General features: G+C 37.1%; 1 protein-coding gene across 5 annotated transcripts in view; it reads right to left on the bottom strand.

The window, feature by feature from the left end:
* LOC149084774 (transmembrane protein 65) overlaps positions 1-13,043 on the bottom strand; it is a 102,094-nt gene that overhangs the window by 31,547 nt on the left and 57,504 nt on the right. For 2 of the 5 annotated variants that reach the window (XR_016192757.1, XM_089232518.1), the window contains exons 4-5: positions 6,470-6,527; positions 5,361-5,403 (exon numbers count right to left, since the gene is read on the bottom strand). Coding sequence is in view for 4 of the 5 variants with exons in the window: in XM_089232518.1 (XP_089088644.1) it covers positions 5,361-5,403; positions 6,470-6,527 (101 nt within the window). In the remaining variant the exon portion in view is untranslated. Of the gene's footprint in view, positions 1-5,360; positions 5,404-6,469; positions 6,528-9,552; positions 9,714-13,043 lie in introns of all 5 variants that reach the window. The other 3 variants (XM_089232516.1, XM_089232519.1, XM_089232517.1) reach the window with 2 other exon arrangements.

Below are 13,043 nucleotides of genomic sequence, written 5' to 3'. Positions count from 1 at the left end.
AACGTTGGTGAAGAGAATGTGAGAATTATATTACGTGTTGGAGCTGGATTGCCATCTTTGCGGCTCATAATATGTTTGGCTGATGTTACGCCTTGAGACGCCAGCTCTTGTGTCAGTTCTTCTTCATCCATGTTAATTAAGTTAGTATCTGAAATAACACCACGTGAATAATTCAACGTGGGGTGGATTTTGACCGTTATTGAAATGTCTCCGAGAGATGTGAGCTTTTGAATGAGTTCGGCTTGTTTGGATGTGTTAGTTTCGATGAGAAGGTCTCCTGAACGAAGGGCCTTCACTGATTTTAAGGTACCAACTGTGCCATAGAGAGCTTTATCTATTAGAAATGATGATACTTTGGCCAGCTGTTTTTCGGCATCTGAAGAGTGCAGAAAGTAAAATGAGACAGTTGATGAATTTGAAGCAGTTACATTGACGTGTGTTTGATTTGAAGCTGTTCTTTGACGTTTTGGTGCATTTTGAATTTTTCCCATATTTAAATGGGTATTGTTCCACTCCCACCCACCATGCCAACCATGGAGCCCTACGAGGGGACGCGCACACGTAACCAATGAAGGTTAGTAGCAACGTCAGATTAGGTGGGAGCTATACACCACCGAAACAGGCGAGTAGACGCGTTCAAGATCCAAGATCGTCATGAAGCAGCACCAACAAACCTCAACAACGTCCGGCAGGCCCGGCCCCTCTACCTGCCCAGTAATGTAACCCCTTCAGCCACCGAGGCGACCACAGCTGATTGACCTGGACCGGGCTAATCCAAGCCTCCCGTTTCGGCTGAACCCGAGGCCAAAGCTAGCGCATCAGGCATAGAGCATATGCTAGAAGCAATGCCCCGTCTGGGAGGACACCTGAGCGGGGCCCACAATGAGGGGTTGGACACAAAAGACAAAAACATGTACAGGACAAAACGAGACGCAAGACATGTACTGCAAGATGTGTAAAAATAAACATGTAATCTGGGCTATTGGAGGTGAAGTATATGAGGACAAATAAGCGATGACAATGACGTGTGATAGATTTGGCATTACCCAGAGTGCACCACAAGGAGGCCTATCACAATACACCCCCCGAGAGGTTAGTGCTGACCAACTTGGTGCACTAACCTCTCAGTGGGGGGGCTCCCTGCGGTATCAATCTTTTTCTGTGTGGTCATGCTGTCACCATTTCTTTTGTGCCTCTGTATCAGGAAAGATTCTGACAAAGATGAATTTGGTTTACGGAACTCTTAACACTTCTAAACATCCTTCAGTACTTTAGGCAAGTATCTTATTAACCTGGACTACCGTGCCCTATTGGAATCTGTAAAAATACGACTGAGAGAATACCCATTGGAACTCAATCCGGCCTTCACAGAAGGGGAACAATAATTTTTCTTGTACCCAACCACAGATGTTACTCAATGCAGACCTTTTTGTCACACACTCATGAAAGTGTGGGCTCAAAAATGATTCCAAAAGCTTAAAATTTTTAATTGAGTTACCAGGAATGTGCCTAGCTAGTGAAACTATTTTATGAAAACAGCCATTATGCACTAAAAGCTGTACAATGATTTTCTGTCTGCAAAGGGGCTTTGAAAAAGTTTAATATTCCATTAAGACATTCTTAAAATTTCATATTTTTCTGATTATAGTCCGTTTCAGGTTAACTTTGCAGTGAAGGGGAAGCTACGAGGGAACCGCCTCACTCGTTACTATGGGAACGAAAGCCTCTTAACTAATGTATCGATGCACGGCTTTGAGATTGGTAAGGTATGGCCGATTCTCGCCAATGAGAAAAATCTTTTTTTACGTGTAACGTAATCAGTGTAAAAAATTGCACAGTAAATTAGTAATAATTATAGAATTAAAAAAAAAGAAACCAGTGCCGATACTTTCAGAAATTAAAGTGAGGTTTTGAAATAATTTTTTTTTTTATTAGAAAGTGTTTAAATATTTAGAAAAATAATTATATTACATCAGCGTGTCACTTACTCTTCATATTGATGTACCGTAAGTAACACTAAAAAAATTTCGAAAAACATATTAATATTTTTCTGCAATATTTCCCTTCCTTCTTAGCTGAAATTTATTTATAAAAAAAATTCCAAAACAATAATACGAAAGCAACGTATAATTTTAAAATACTGTATATTAACCATGGCTCTCAAACACTTGGGGATTTTTAATTTTTTTTTCAATTTATATGAAAAAAATGCACATTAAATAAAATTTTTGAAGCCAATCAAAAAAAAAAAGAAATTAAGAACAAGCAGATTAATTCTGTTTTCACGTGAAAATGCAGTAATAGCACCAAATAATAATACGGAAAAGTTTAGAATTTTTTTACTCACTTTTCTTGCCGAAATTTCCATTGCTCATCCCCCCTCCCCGAACGGTATACACATCACATCGATGACACTTGTTTTCACGAGTTTTAGTCTTTTGTTACGTTGATGTGCCCGCTCATGGGGTTATTATGGATGATTCTTATCGAGTTTTGTTTACAGGGAGAATTGTATTCAAGAAAGGAAGAGATAGAGAACGGTTTTAGCGTGAAAAGAGAGATATAACTGTCACATAAAAGATGAAAGCCTAACCAACTGTGCCCCCCTCACTTATTTTATCTGAAGAGAAAAAGGCAAGGGGCATCTGGAGAAACAGGTGGCCCTGCTGGATGGAACATGGCATTCGTGTGAGTTATGACTCGTGTCAACACTCTCAGTGATTGACAATAGGGTATTCAACAACCACTATACTCTCCCAAGAAGGTGGCAAGAAATAAATAATTAAAAAAAGGAGCATCTAAAACCAAAAACTTCTGCACCCATAAAGAGCCTCTCACAACGGTATCGACGGCTCTTGTGGAAGAGAAACACTTCCTGTTATCTACGAGTGAATATCTGAATTCACTGAAGCCTATTTTCGGGAGAAAAAAACTTATTGAATATTCTCATTGATGTAAGCCTATAACTGCATGTAAAACTGAATAGAAAATTGTATCGTTATGAAAAATTCAACCGAGAATAGCGATGTAAAATATGTATGTACATCATCTTATGAGTTATGTGGTCATATCCACTCTTGCTTTATTAGTTTTTAATTCTGATATAATGTCGTTAATTTCGAAGAAATACATTAGAGCTGTTGGCATTAGTTATTGTTTGCTCATCTTCACAATCACAAACTGTGCTTAATTCTATTTCTTCCAAGTTTCTTGTAATAAAGTCTTCGTTAATTTCGTTGCTAAATGTTTTATGGTTATCAGAGATTGTAATTATATTTTGCTTTGCATTTTTATTCAGTATATTGTGATTGATACATTTCAATTGCACACACACATTTTTTTGTTATTCTCACATTTCCTAATAGTATCTCTAATATACTCCTGTTTTATTTTTCTAATATACTTTTTGAGTTCTTTATAATATTCCTTGTACTCTTGCTCGTATGAAATAATACGTATTTGGGTACTTTTTGTATTTTTTGTATAAATTTTCTTTATGATTTATTCTATTTACACTGCTGGCCACCGTAAATGCAACACCCTGAAGGAAGCATGCAAATAATATGAAATTTACAACATGCATTAGCGGAGGTGAGATATGCAAATGATTAGAATTTCAGCGCAGACGCACATCACGCGCGCCTGTGACGCCACTTCAAAGCGCTATTTAAGGCTTGGAGATTTCGACGATTTGAAGTACGGCAATTGTGTTTTTCTTGCGGTTTTTTCAAAAAAACGATCAATTATACCTCGTAGAAAACAGCGATCATCTTTTGATCAAGTATCCGAGTTCGACAGAGGAAGGATAGTGGCCTACCGAGATTGTGGATTATCTTTCAGAGAAATCGGTAGTTGTGTTGGACGAAACCAAACAACTGTAATGCGGATATGTGATCGTTGGATGCAGGAGCAAGGGTACAACGGACCGACGTGTTCGATTGCATCCACCTCAGTGCACCACTTCACGTGATGACAGGCGTATTGTGCGTATGGCAGTGATGGATCGCTCAGCCACATCACGAACCATAGCACAGCACATTCAGTCTGTACCACATCATCCAGTGTCTGCGCGTACCATTCAACGCCGTTTACAGCAGAGTGGTCTGTCCGCAAGACGTCCATTGCTTCATCTACCCTTGACGCAGAACCACAGATATCTCCGCCGCCAATGGTGCGATGAAAGAAGGATGTGGATGGCACAATGGAATGAAATTGTCTTTACTGACGAGTCAAGCTTCTGTCTGCAACACCACGATGGTCGGATTCGAGTCTGGAGACACCGTGGAGAGAGGATGCTGAACAGCTGCGTTATGCACCGCCACACTGGTCCTGCACCGGGTATTATGGTATGGGGCAGTATTGGATATCACTCTCGCACTCCTCTAGTACGCATTGCTGGTACTTTAAAAAGCCAGCGCTACATCTCCAAGGTGTTGGAGCCATTTGCCCTTCCTTACCTTCAGGGCTTGCCCACAGCCATATTTCAACAGGATAATGCTCGACCACACGTGGCACGCATTGTCCAAAGGTTCTTCGTCGATCGCCAGATTGAATTGCTTCCCTGGCCAGCTCGCTCTCCGGATCTTTCGCCGATAGAAAACATGTGGTCCATGGTTGCTCAACGATTGACCCAGATTACATCCCCAGCTGCCACACCAGATCAACTTTGGCAACGCGTGGAAGCTGCTTGGTCTGCTGTACCCCAAGAACACATCCAAAGTCTCTTTGAATCAATGCCGAGGCGTGTGGCAGCGGTGATCTCCAACAATGGCGGCTACTCTGGCTACTGATTTTGGCAGGAACCACACTTCACAGAAGTCTATAAATTTAATCATTTGATGCTTGGTCAACATGTTATCTACAAAATAAATATTGTTGCGATATCTCTTGTCTTCCTTGGTGTTGCAATTTGGGTGGCCAGCAGTGTATATTTCAGTATATATAATTTGGTGTAACGAAAAAAGCACGACAGTGATATATATATTGGCGGAGAAAATTTCTAGGATATCGCGCCAGAATGTTGTTGCCGCTGCTATGGATTTTCGATAATGGTAACCAATATTTTTTCTAATTTAAAATTTTAAACGATTAAACATCGGTTCAAAACGATATTTTTTCAGTATTTTTTTCAAAACCATAGAAAAAATTGAAATATTCTGCATAAAGGATCATCGTAAACCTCCGATGTATGGGAACTATATTTTGCGGCAAAATAATACACTCTCTACCTTTCTCCTCACTGCAAAGTTAACCTGAAATGAACTATAGTCAAGCCTGTAGACAGCTCAGAACATGATTACTTCAATTACAGACACCCTGTATATGAAAGAATTTTATCGCTAAAAAATGCTAATACTTACCCTATTCCTGCAACATCTGACATAGCATTTCCTAATCCAGCAGCTTTAAAAGAAATTAATGAATTCTTGTAAATATATACAGTGTTTTATCTTTTATTGAAATAACATATTCAGCAGACTGAATTAAAAAATTAAAATTTGTTAACAGTATGCCATTGATTATGATATTAGTAATTTTTTTGAAGTGAACTCCTGGTTGCTGGTGTGTCTTTGTGCTATTATGCTGATATTTCTACTGCTATAATTCTAATGAGTTAGATACTTTCAGACATTTGCAAAATATCAGTTCTTGAGTGGTAATGTTGAAATCTTTGCAAACTGTACATGGTTGAAGCAGAGGAGCTAATAAGAAGTAAACCTTACAAAGGGCTCAGGGTTCCAAGGCATTCTGTACTATACAGGATTCAAGGGCATACATGGGGGACTTCTGGCTGATAGTATATTCATGAACTATTGGGGGCTCAAAGGACTTCAGCCACTCAAGTTCAGGTGCATACAAATTACAAAAATGAAGAGATTTCATTCCTCATTGTTTTATATACTGGGCATTTCTGAAATAGCTGAACAAATTTTAAGGGGCAATAGATCATACTAAAACAGAAAATGTTTGTAATGTATGATCACAAATGATGCAGTTAGTAACATATCAGGCATCTCAAGATGTCTGTATTACATAAGCAGAGATATACTTGGAGGCCTGGGATACCCAGATGATGATGGTGCCAATACATATATGCACATGTATATTAGATCACCTGCACACATCTTTGATATTGGGGTGGGTGCTCCCATGATCGCCTGTATCCATGGATTGTTATTACTAGAGCCCAGATTATATGCACTAAGAAAGTGGTAAAATATGCAAATATGCACTTAATAATGCAAAAATATGCACTTAATAATGCAAAAATAGTGCACTTAAAATACAAATAGTGCACTTAAAATACAAATAGTGCACTTAAAATACAAATAGTGCACTTAAAATGCCAAAATGTGCACTTAAAATACCAAAATATGCATTAAACACCCCAGAATATGACTAGAAATCTCTAGAAAAAGTCAAAAATTCTGAAATATATACAAAAAATAGTAACAAAATCTCTAATTACTTAGATATAATGGCTGATGGTGGCTTTGTGTCCTTACAGGAATCTATTACTAGAGAAACTGAAGTAGGAGGCACGTGTATTGATCATGTTTTTTATAGAACGAAGAAAAATACTACACAAAAATTTAATGCACTTGTTTCTTGGTGCTATATACACTGCTCAAAACAATTAGGGGAGCACATGGTTTTAACAAAATTACGCTAAGATGTATACCGATAAATAACATAAAATGAATCATCCATAATTTAAAGCCTAGCAGGAAACGGAAGAAGAAAACTTCATATGCAAATCAAAGTTCATGACGTCAAAAACCAGAAAAAGGAGATAAGGGCAGAAATCGGGATGTTGCAGAAACGTCTGTTTTACTGCCGTAACTGTGAAATTTGATTGCGCAGTATTTTTTTTTGAGACAAGGTGACTTGAGGATGTCTCAACAATGTGATTTACCGGAATCCATGGCATGGCGTGTTATAGGCAGACTGGAATCCGGACAAACACAACGTAGTGTCGCGGACGCTGTTGGAGTCGCCAGAAGTGTTGTTGCAAGGCTGTGGAATCGATTCCAAGAAACAGGAAATGTTAGACGTCGACCAGGGCAAGGTCGGCCACGCGCCACTACAGCAACTGATGACCGGTATATACGGTTAACAGCCCGTCGAAACAGAACAAAGAATGCTACGCAGCTGAAAGATGGTTGCTCTTGGCAACAGGACGAAGGGTGTCCAGCCAAACAGTACGTAATCGGCTTCATGAGGGAGGGCTTTATGCACGTAGGCCAATGGTCTGCATTCCATTGACCCCACGCCACCGTGCGGCCCGAAGAAGATGGGCTGCTGAACATCGAGATTGGGAGCAACATGATTGGAGCCAAGTGCTGTTTACAGACGAGTCCCGATTCAGTCTGGAGTGTGACACCCGACGTGTTCTGGTATGGAGGGACAGGGGCACTCGAAATAACCCCGCATTCGTTCGTGAAAGGTCACAATACAGACGAGCTGGTTGGATGGTATGGGGTGGAATCAGCATAGGCGGACGTACGGACCTGCATATCATTCGGAATGGCACTTTGACGTCCCGAAGGTATGCAGATGAGATACTGCGACCTCATGTCATCCCTTACGATGGAGCCATTGGAGATTCCTTTGTTTTCCAGGATGATAATGCCCGACCGCATAGAGCTCATCTGGTGGAGAACATGCTTGAAGCTGAAACAATACAGCGTATGGAATGGCCAGCGTGCTCTCCTGACCTGAATCCAATCGAGCCTGTTTGGGACATGCTTGGACGACGCATTGCTGCACGACCAAGGCCGCCTGTTACTGTCCGAGACTTGCAGATTGCACTTCTTGAGGAGTGTAACAGTATTCCCCAAAGTCTGATCTATAACCTCATCGCATCCATGGCAAACAGGTGTGCAGCAGTCTTAGCTGTTCGAAGAGACCACACGCCCTATTAAAACTCATGCATCATGTCTAAACAGTACTTTTTTTATCGTTTACATGTAACCAAATTGTTGCCCTAAACCATCTTTTCATGTTTTTTCCATATTTTCAAAGAATTAAAGCTTAATTCCAAATTTTTTTAACGTCTTTTTTCTGTATTGCGCATTGATACGTGTGTGCTATCCATTGTATGCCAATACGTGGCTGTCTCGCACAGTTTTCTTCACTTTTTTGCTTGCTCCCCTAATTGTTTTGAGCAGTGTATATGTGTGTTTTTTTCTTTCTTTTTTTCTCTCATTATTTATGCCGACAGATATGTATCAGATACTGTTTTGTGGGCTCACAAGCTTGCTTAGCCCCTAAATGTTTTGTAACTGTGTTTAAAAATCTTAAATAAAGGAAATTTGAAAATTTGAAATTATCTAATATTAGGATACATTGATTTTCAAGATATAAAAAAAGTAACAAATAATATTGAATGTACTAAAACCATAATTGATAATAAATTTGAAAACTTTATATCAAATATCTCTTTTAAAAACGTCTGTGATGAGAAGTTGGTCCATCAAAAATATAAACGCTTTCTAGATATTATAACACTTAACTCAAACCTATGGACTAGAAAAAAGGCAAAAAGATCAACAGGTAAAAATAAATGGATTACAAAAGAGCTCATAAAAAAAATAAACATCAAAGAAAAATTATATAAAAATACAAAAAGTATCCAGGCATAATTACATATGAAATGGAATACAAAAACTATGATAAGACACTGAAAAACCAAATTAAGCAAGCCAAATGTGAATATCAAAAAAAAAAAATTTTTTGAATGTCATAAAGACAAAAGAAAACAATGGAAATATATAAACAACTTTGTACTCAACAAAAATAATTGAAATAAAATTCTTCCAAATCACCAAGACTCAAAAATATTGGCAAATGAATTTAACATAGACTTTATTACAAGAAACCTGGATAGAGAAGATAATGAACACATGTATGAAGATGACAATGACTGTTTCAAATTCAATGGTCAGCATGGAAATAGAAATACCCACTTTGAAAAAATTAATAAATGATTTAAATGAGCATAAATTAAGTGGGTATGACGAGCTAACACCAAAAATTTTGAAAATTATTGCACTATACCACATTGATATCTCTCTCTTGAAAAACCTAATTGATTCTTCAGTAAGTAAATGTCATTTTTACGATGAACTTAAGTTCTCCCTCGTACATCCAATCTACAAAAAGAGATCCTAACAATATGGCTAACTACAGACCAATCTCAATTCTTCCAATATTTTCAAAAGTTATTGAAAACATATGAATGGGAAACTAATTAGCTTCTTAAACCATAACAACTTTATTGCATGCAACCAGTATGGATTCCAGCAAAACAAAAATAATGAAATGGCTATATTAAAAGTCTGTAATTATCTAAATAATGGTTATAATAATAACAAATATTTCATAATAGTCTATCTGGATTTAAAGCAAGCATTTGATAACGTAAACTTAAATACATTGACAGTAAAATTACATAAGGCTGGAGTCAGGGGAAATGTACTTGAATGGTTCAAAACTTATTATTTACATAGACACCAAGCTGTTACTATAAATAAAAAAATGAGTGATTACCACAAAAGGTGTTCCCCGGGGATCAGTGTTGGGTCCCACATTATTTTTAATTGATATAAATGACTTTTGCAAAATGCACCTGAACGGACAGCTAATCTCCTTTGCAGACGATACAGCATTATATATAGATGACGACGATATAACTAATCTCTTAATAAAAACTGAAAATGACCTTAGAAATATCAATCAGTGGATGACAAAAAATAAACTTAAATTAAACATTAGTAAAACAAAATATCAATGCATAAAAACATGAAGCATTCATGATGACACTGAAATTCACCTTAAAATCCATAGCTGACAAACCAGTCACGGCCCAGACTCTGTCCCTCCAGGGATGTAAGCCTTTTACCCTTGCGGGTTTAAAATCCATAGCTGTCACCCACAGGAACAACATAACTGTAATTGTGAACTCATAGAAAGAGTTTACAAGTATGAATATCTAGGAATAATCATTCAAGATGACCTAAAATGGAGCGCTCATTGCAACAAACTTGTCAAAAAACTTAGATTACACACAATCCTGATATATAGATTGAAGTACGTAATAGATGCAGACTTTCTAAAAGATATTTTCTATGCTTGGGTTTTCTCAATAATAACCTATGGCTTATGTGCTTGGGGAGGTGCATACCAAACTAACATTGAAAAACTAAGCAACATATATAATAAAATAAGAAGTATGATAATGGACACATATTGTGAAAACAATAATAATATAAATAGCTATATATTTAACATGAGACAGCTATATATTTACAGAATGATAAACTTCTTAACAAGAAACAACGAATGGTTACAGAGAAAAACAAATAGAACCTTGGTAAGACTTAAAAACGAATATCAAATACCAAAAACTAAAAAACATCTCTTCCAGAAAAGTTTCTCTTTCAATGCACCTAAAATCATGAATTTTTTACAATCAGAGTACCAAAAAACTAACAACACTAACAAATTATGAAATATATCAAAATGTAAAAACGTCTAAAATAATCAAAATGATATTTCCTAGCATTATGAAATGTTTTGATTGTTCTATTTCATTTTCACATGCCCAGCTAATAGCATATCTAGACACTATCACATAAATTATGTCTTGCACACTGAATCACCTACAATATATATAATTCTTGAACTTTTTGCAAAACCTTCATAATTGTGAAATTACAATCGTCTATTTTATATTTTTTCTCTGATAAATTTTATCTCATTGCTTTATGTCTTCATGCAAATAAAAAACCTAATAACATTGTAATGTACTTTGGTTCAAATTGGCGGCTAAAAAAATAGAAATATTCAAAAGAAGTGAAAAATATGTATATATATGTATCACTCATTGTATTACTTTTACTATTATTATTCTTTCTTTTTTAATTATTTTTCTCTCTTATTTTGCTTGTGTAAACAGAGAAGATATAAATCTTATAGTCTTCTTGGAAGGACAATTGTCCCTTGGGGCCACACAGATGTCTTTATTGTTTGTGTGCGCGCGCTCAATTTCATATGTATATTTGTGTATTGTCAAATTAATAAAAAATACGCTGAAATAAGTTGAAATTATTTCTTCAGTTTTTAAGTCAATTTTGAAATGATTTTTTTCGGTACGTAAATCATCATGAAAATGAGAGAATTTTCATCATTTATTAGTAATTCACCAATTTTATAATGTAAAAAAATATACGGAAGGGCCTCATGTGTGTGTGTGTGACAATGAGATCTGGTCAAAATTTTCGGCATTTAGAATGTAAATTGGTTATCAGGTGTTTCTAATCAAGTGGGGGCCCCCCCAAAAAAAACCCACAAAACCCCTTTGCCCGGGGTAGGGCCAGAATTAGCAAAGTGGGAGGAGGCAACTGCCTCGGGCGGAAAAATTTAGGGGGCAGCAGTTTTAGGTGAGAACAATGAACACTCTCGCAAAGTTATCGAATTTCAAAGTTCGGGAGGCATCAAAATCATGTTTGCCCCGGGTGGCTAAAATCCTAGTTGTGGCCCTGTCCCGGGGGGGGGGGGTATCATGCTATTGAGACGGTCCTGGTCAGGGCTTCCTTCAACAAATGAACTAGCTAGGGCAATGCGTATGACCTTGAGTATTTTGGAGCCATCATGGCTCCTACAAGGGTACCAGCACTGGGGCTCGGGACGACTGTGCATAATTTTTGTTCTGCATACTTTATAATGCAATGTGGGGGGGGGCAAAGATACCAGCCTAACTGGCAGGGGCAGGAAACGGTTGCGCGTGCTACAGCTTTTGATTGTAATTCTGCAATACGCACACACAAATTTTCCCAATTTTAAGGCGAAGAAAAAATAGTTACATAAAACATTTTACAGGATCTCCATTTATGTCATGAGTGTGTGTATGAAGCCCAATTCTCAAAACCATATTTAGAAGAATAACTACTAAGAAATGTCTTTTTCATTTTGAAAATTTACAGCTGGGGGAACATGATTTCTGGGGGGAAAATTAAGGAAACGAATAATAAGAGCATTTTTCATAGGGGCAGCCAAATGAGAAGTGCCTAGAACGGCGAGAGCCTGAGGTCCGTCTCTGCTGAGAGAGGCTCGGGGAAACCACCTCCTTATAAATGTGCAGATGAATGAAATGACATCTGAAAAAATGCTCAAGAAGTTCCCAATTCTCACGTAGGCTCATAAGCGCCGGAATCTAGAGGCTGAGTCCATTTGAGCCCCCCCCCCCCAATAAATTTGTTTTATTCATCAACGTGTGATCTGATGAAAACAAAAGCATAACAAAAAAAAAAGGGAGCACAATATTTATATATCCGTTTTCATCAGATCACACGTTGATGAATAAAACAAATTTATTTACTATATAGGCAAATTGATCACCAGATTTGTAGTGTTTGCCAAATGAATTTTTTTTTTGAAAAATTGTTTTCCCAAAATCGAGACTTAATTGCCAAAATGTGATATTTTTTTCACCTTCACTATTAAATCAAATTTTTAAAGTCTCGATTTTGGGAAAACCATTCTTCAAAAAAAAATTTTATTTGGCAAACACTACAAATCTGGTGATCAATTTGCCTCTATAGTGATCAAATTTATTACGTAATAACAAGGTTATAATATTAATCCTCACGAAGAGGACAAGTGCCAATCGTGAAAGAAGACAATCGAACTTGGCTTCTAACGTGATTGAATATTTCAGTTCATTTTCAAAAAGCCCGCCACCCTCCGCTGGGGAAGAATTTAACTTTCGTTGGTTGTGTGGCGCCTAAGTGGCCATTACAAAAATGGTACGTTGTAACGTTACAATGTACCTACTACCACAAAAGTTCAAAATGTTATAATACATTTAATATTCTGATCCTAAAACGGAAAAAACACTTTTTGACATTAGTTTTTCACAAGGAATCATGTGTGTAATTTAATTATCGGCCAGTCGATATATATATATATATATATATATAGTGGGATAAGACCCAAATGTTTTCATAGAACGACAATCATATATATTTTATTTTCGATAC

The sequence above is a fragment of the Pholcus phalangioides genome, unplaced genomic scaffold (genome assembly GCF_987345545.1).
Source record: "Pholcus phalangioides strain wild (caught in Gottingen) unplaced genomic scaffold, Ppha-v1.0 ptg000007l_1, whole genome shotgun sequence".
In the NCBI taxonomy this organism is placed as follows: Eukaryota; Metazoa; Arthropoda; class Arachnida; order Araneae; family Pholcidae; genus Pholcus; species Pholcus phalangioides.
This window is presented reverse-complemented; position numbering and strand designations above follow the sequence as displayed.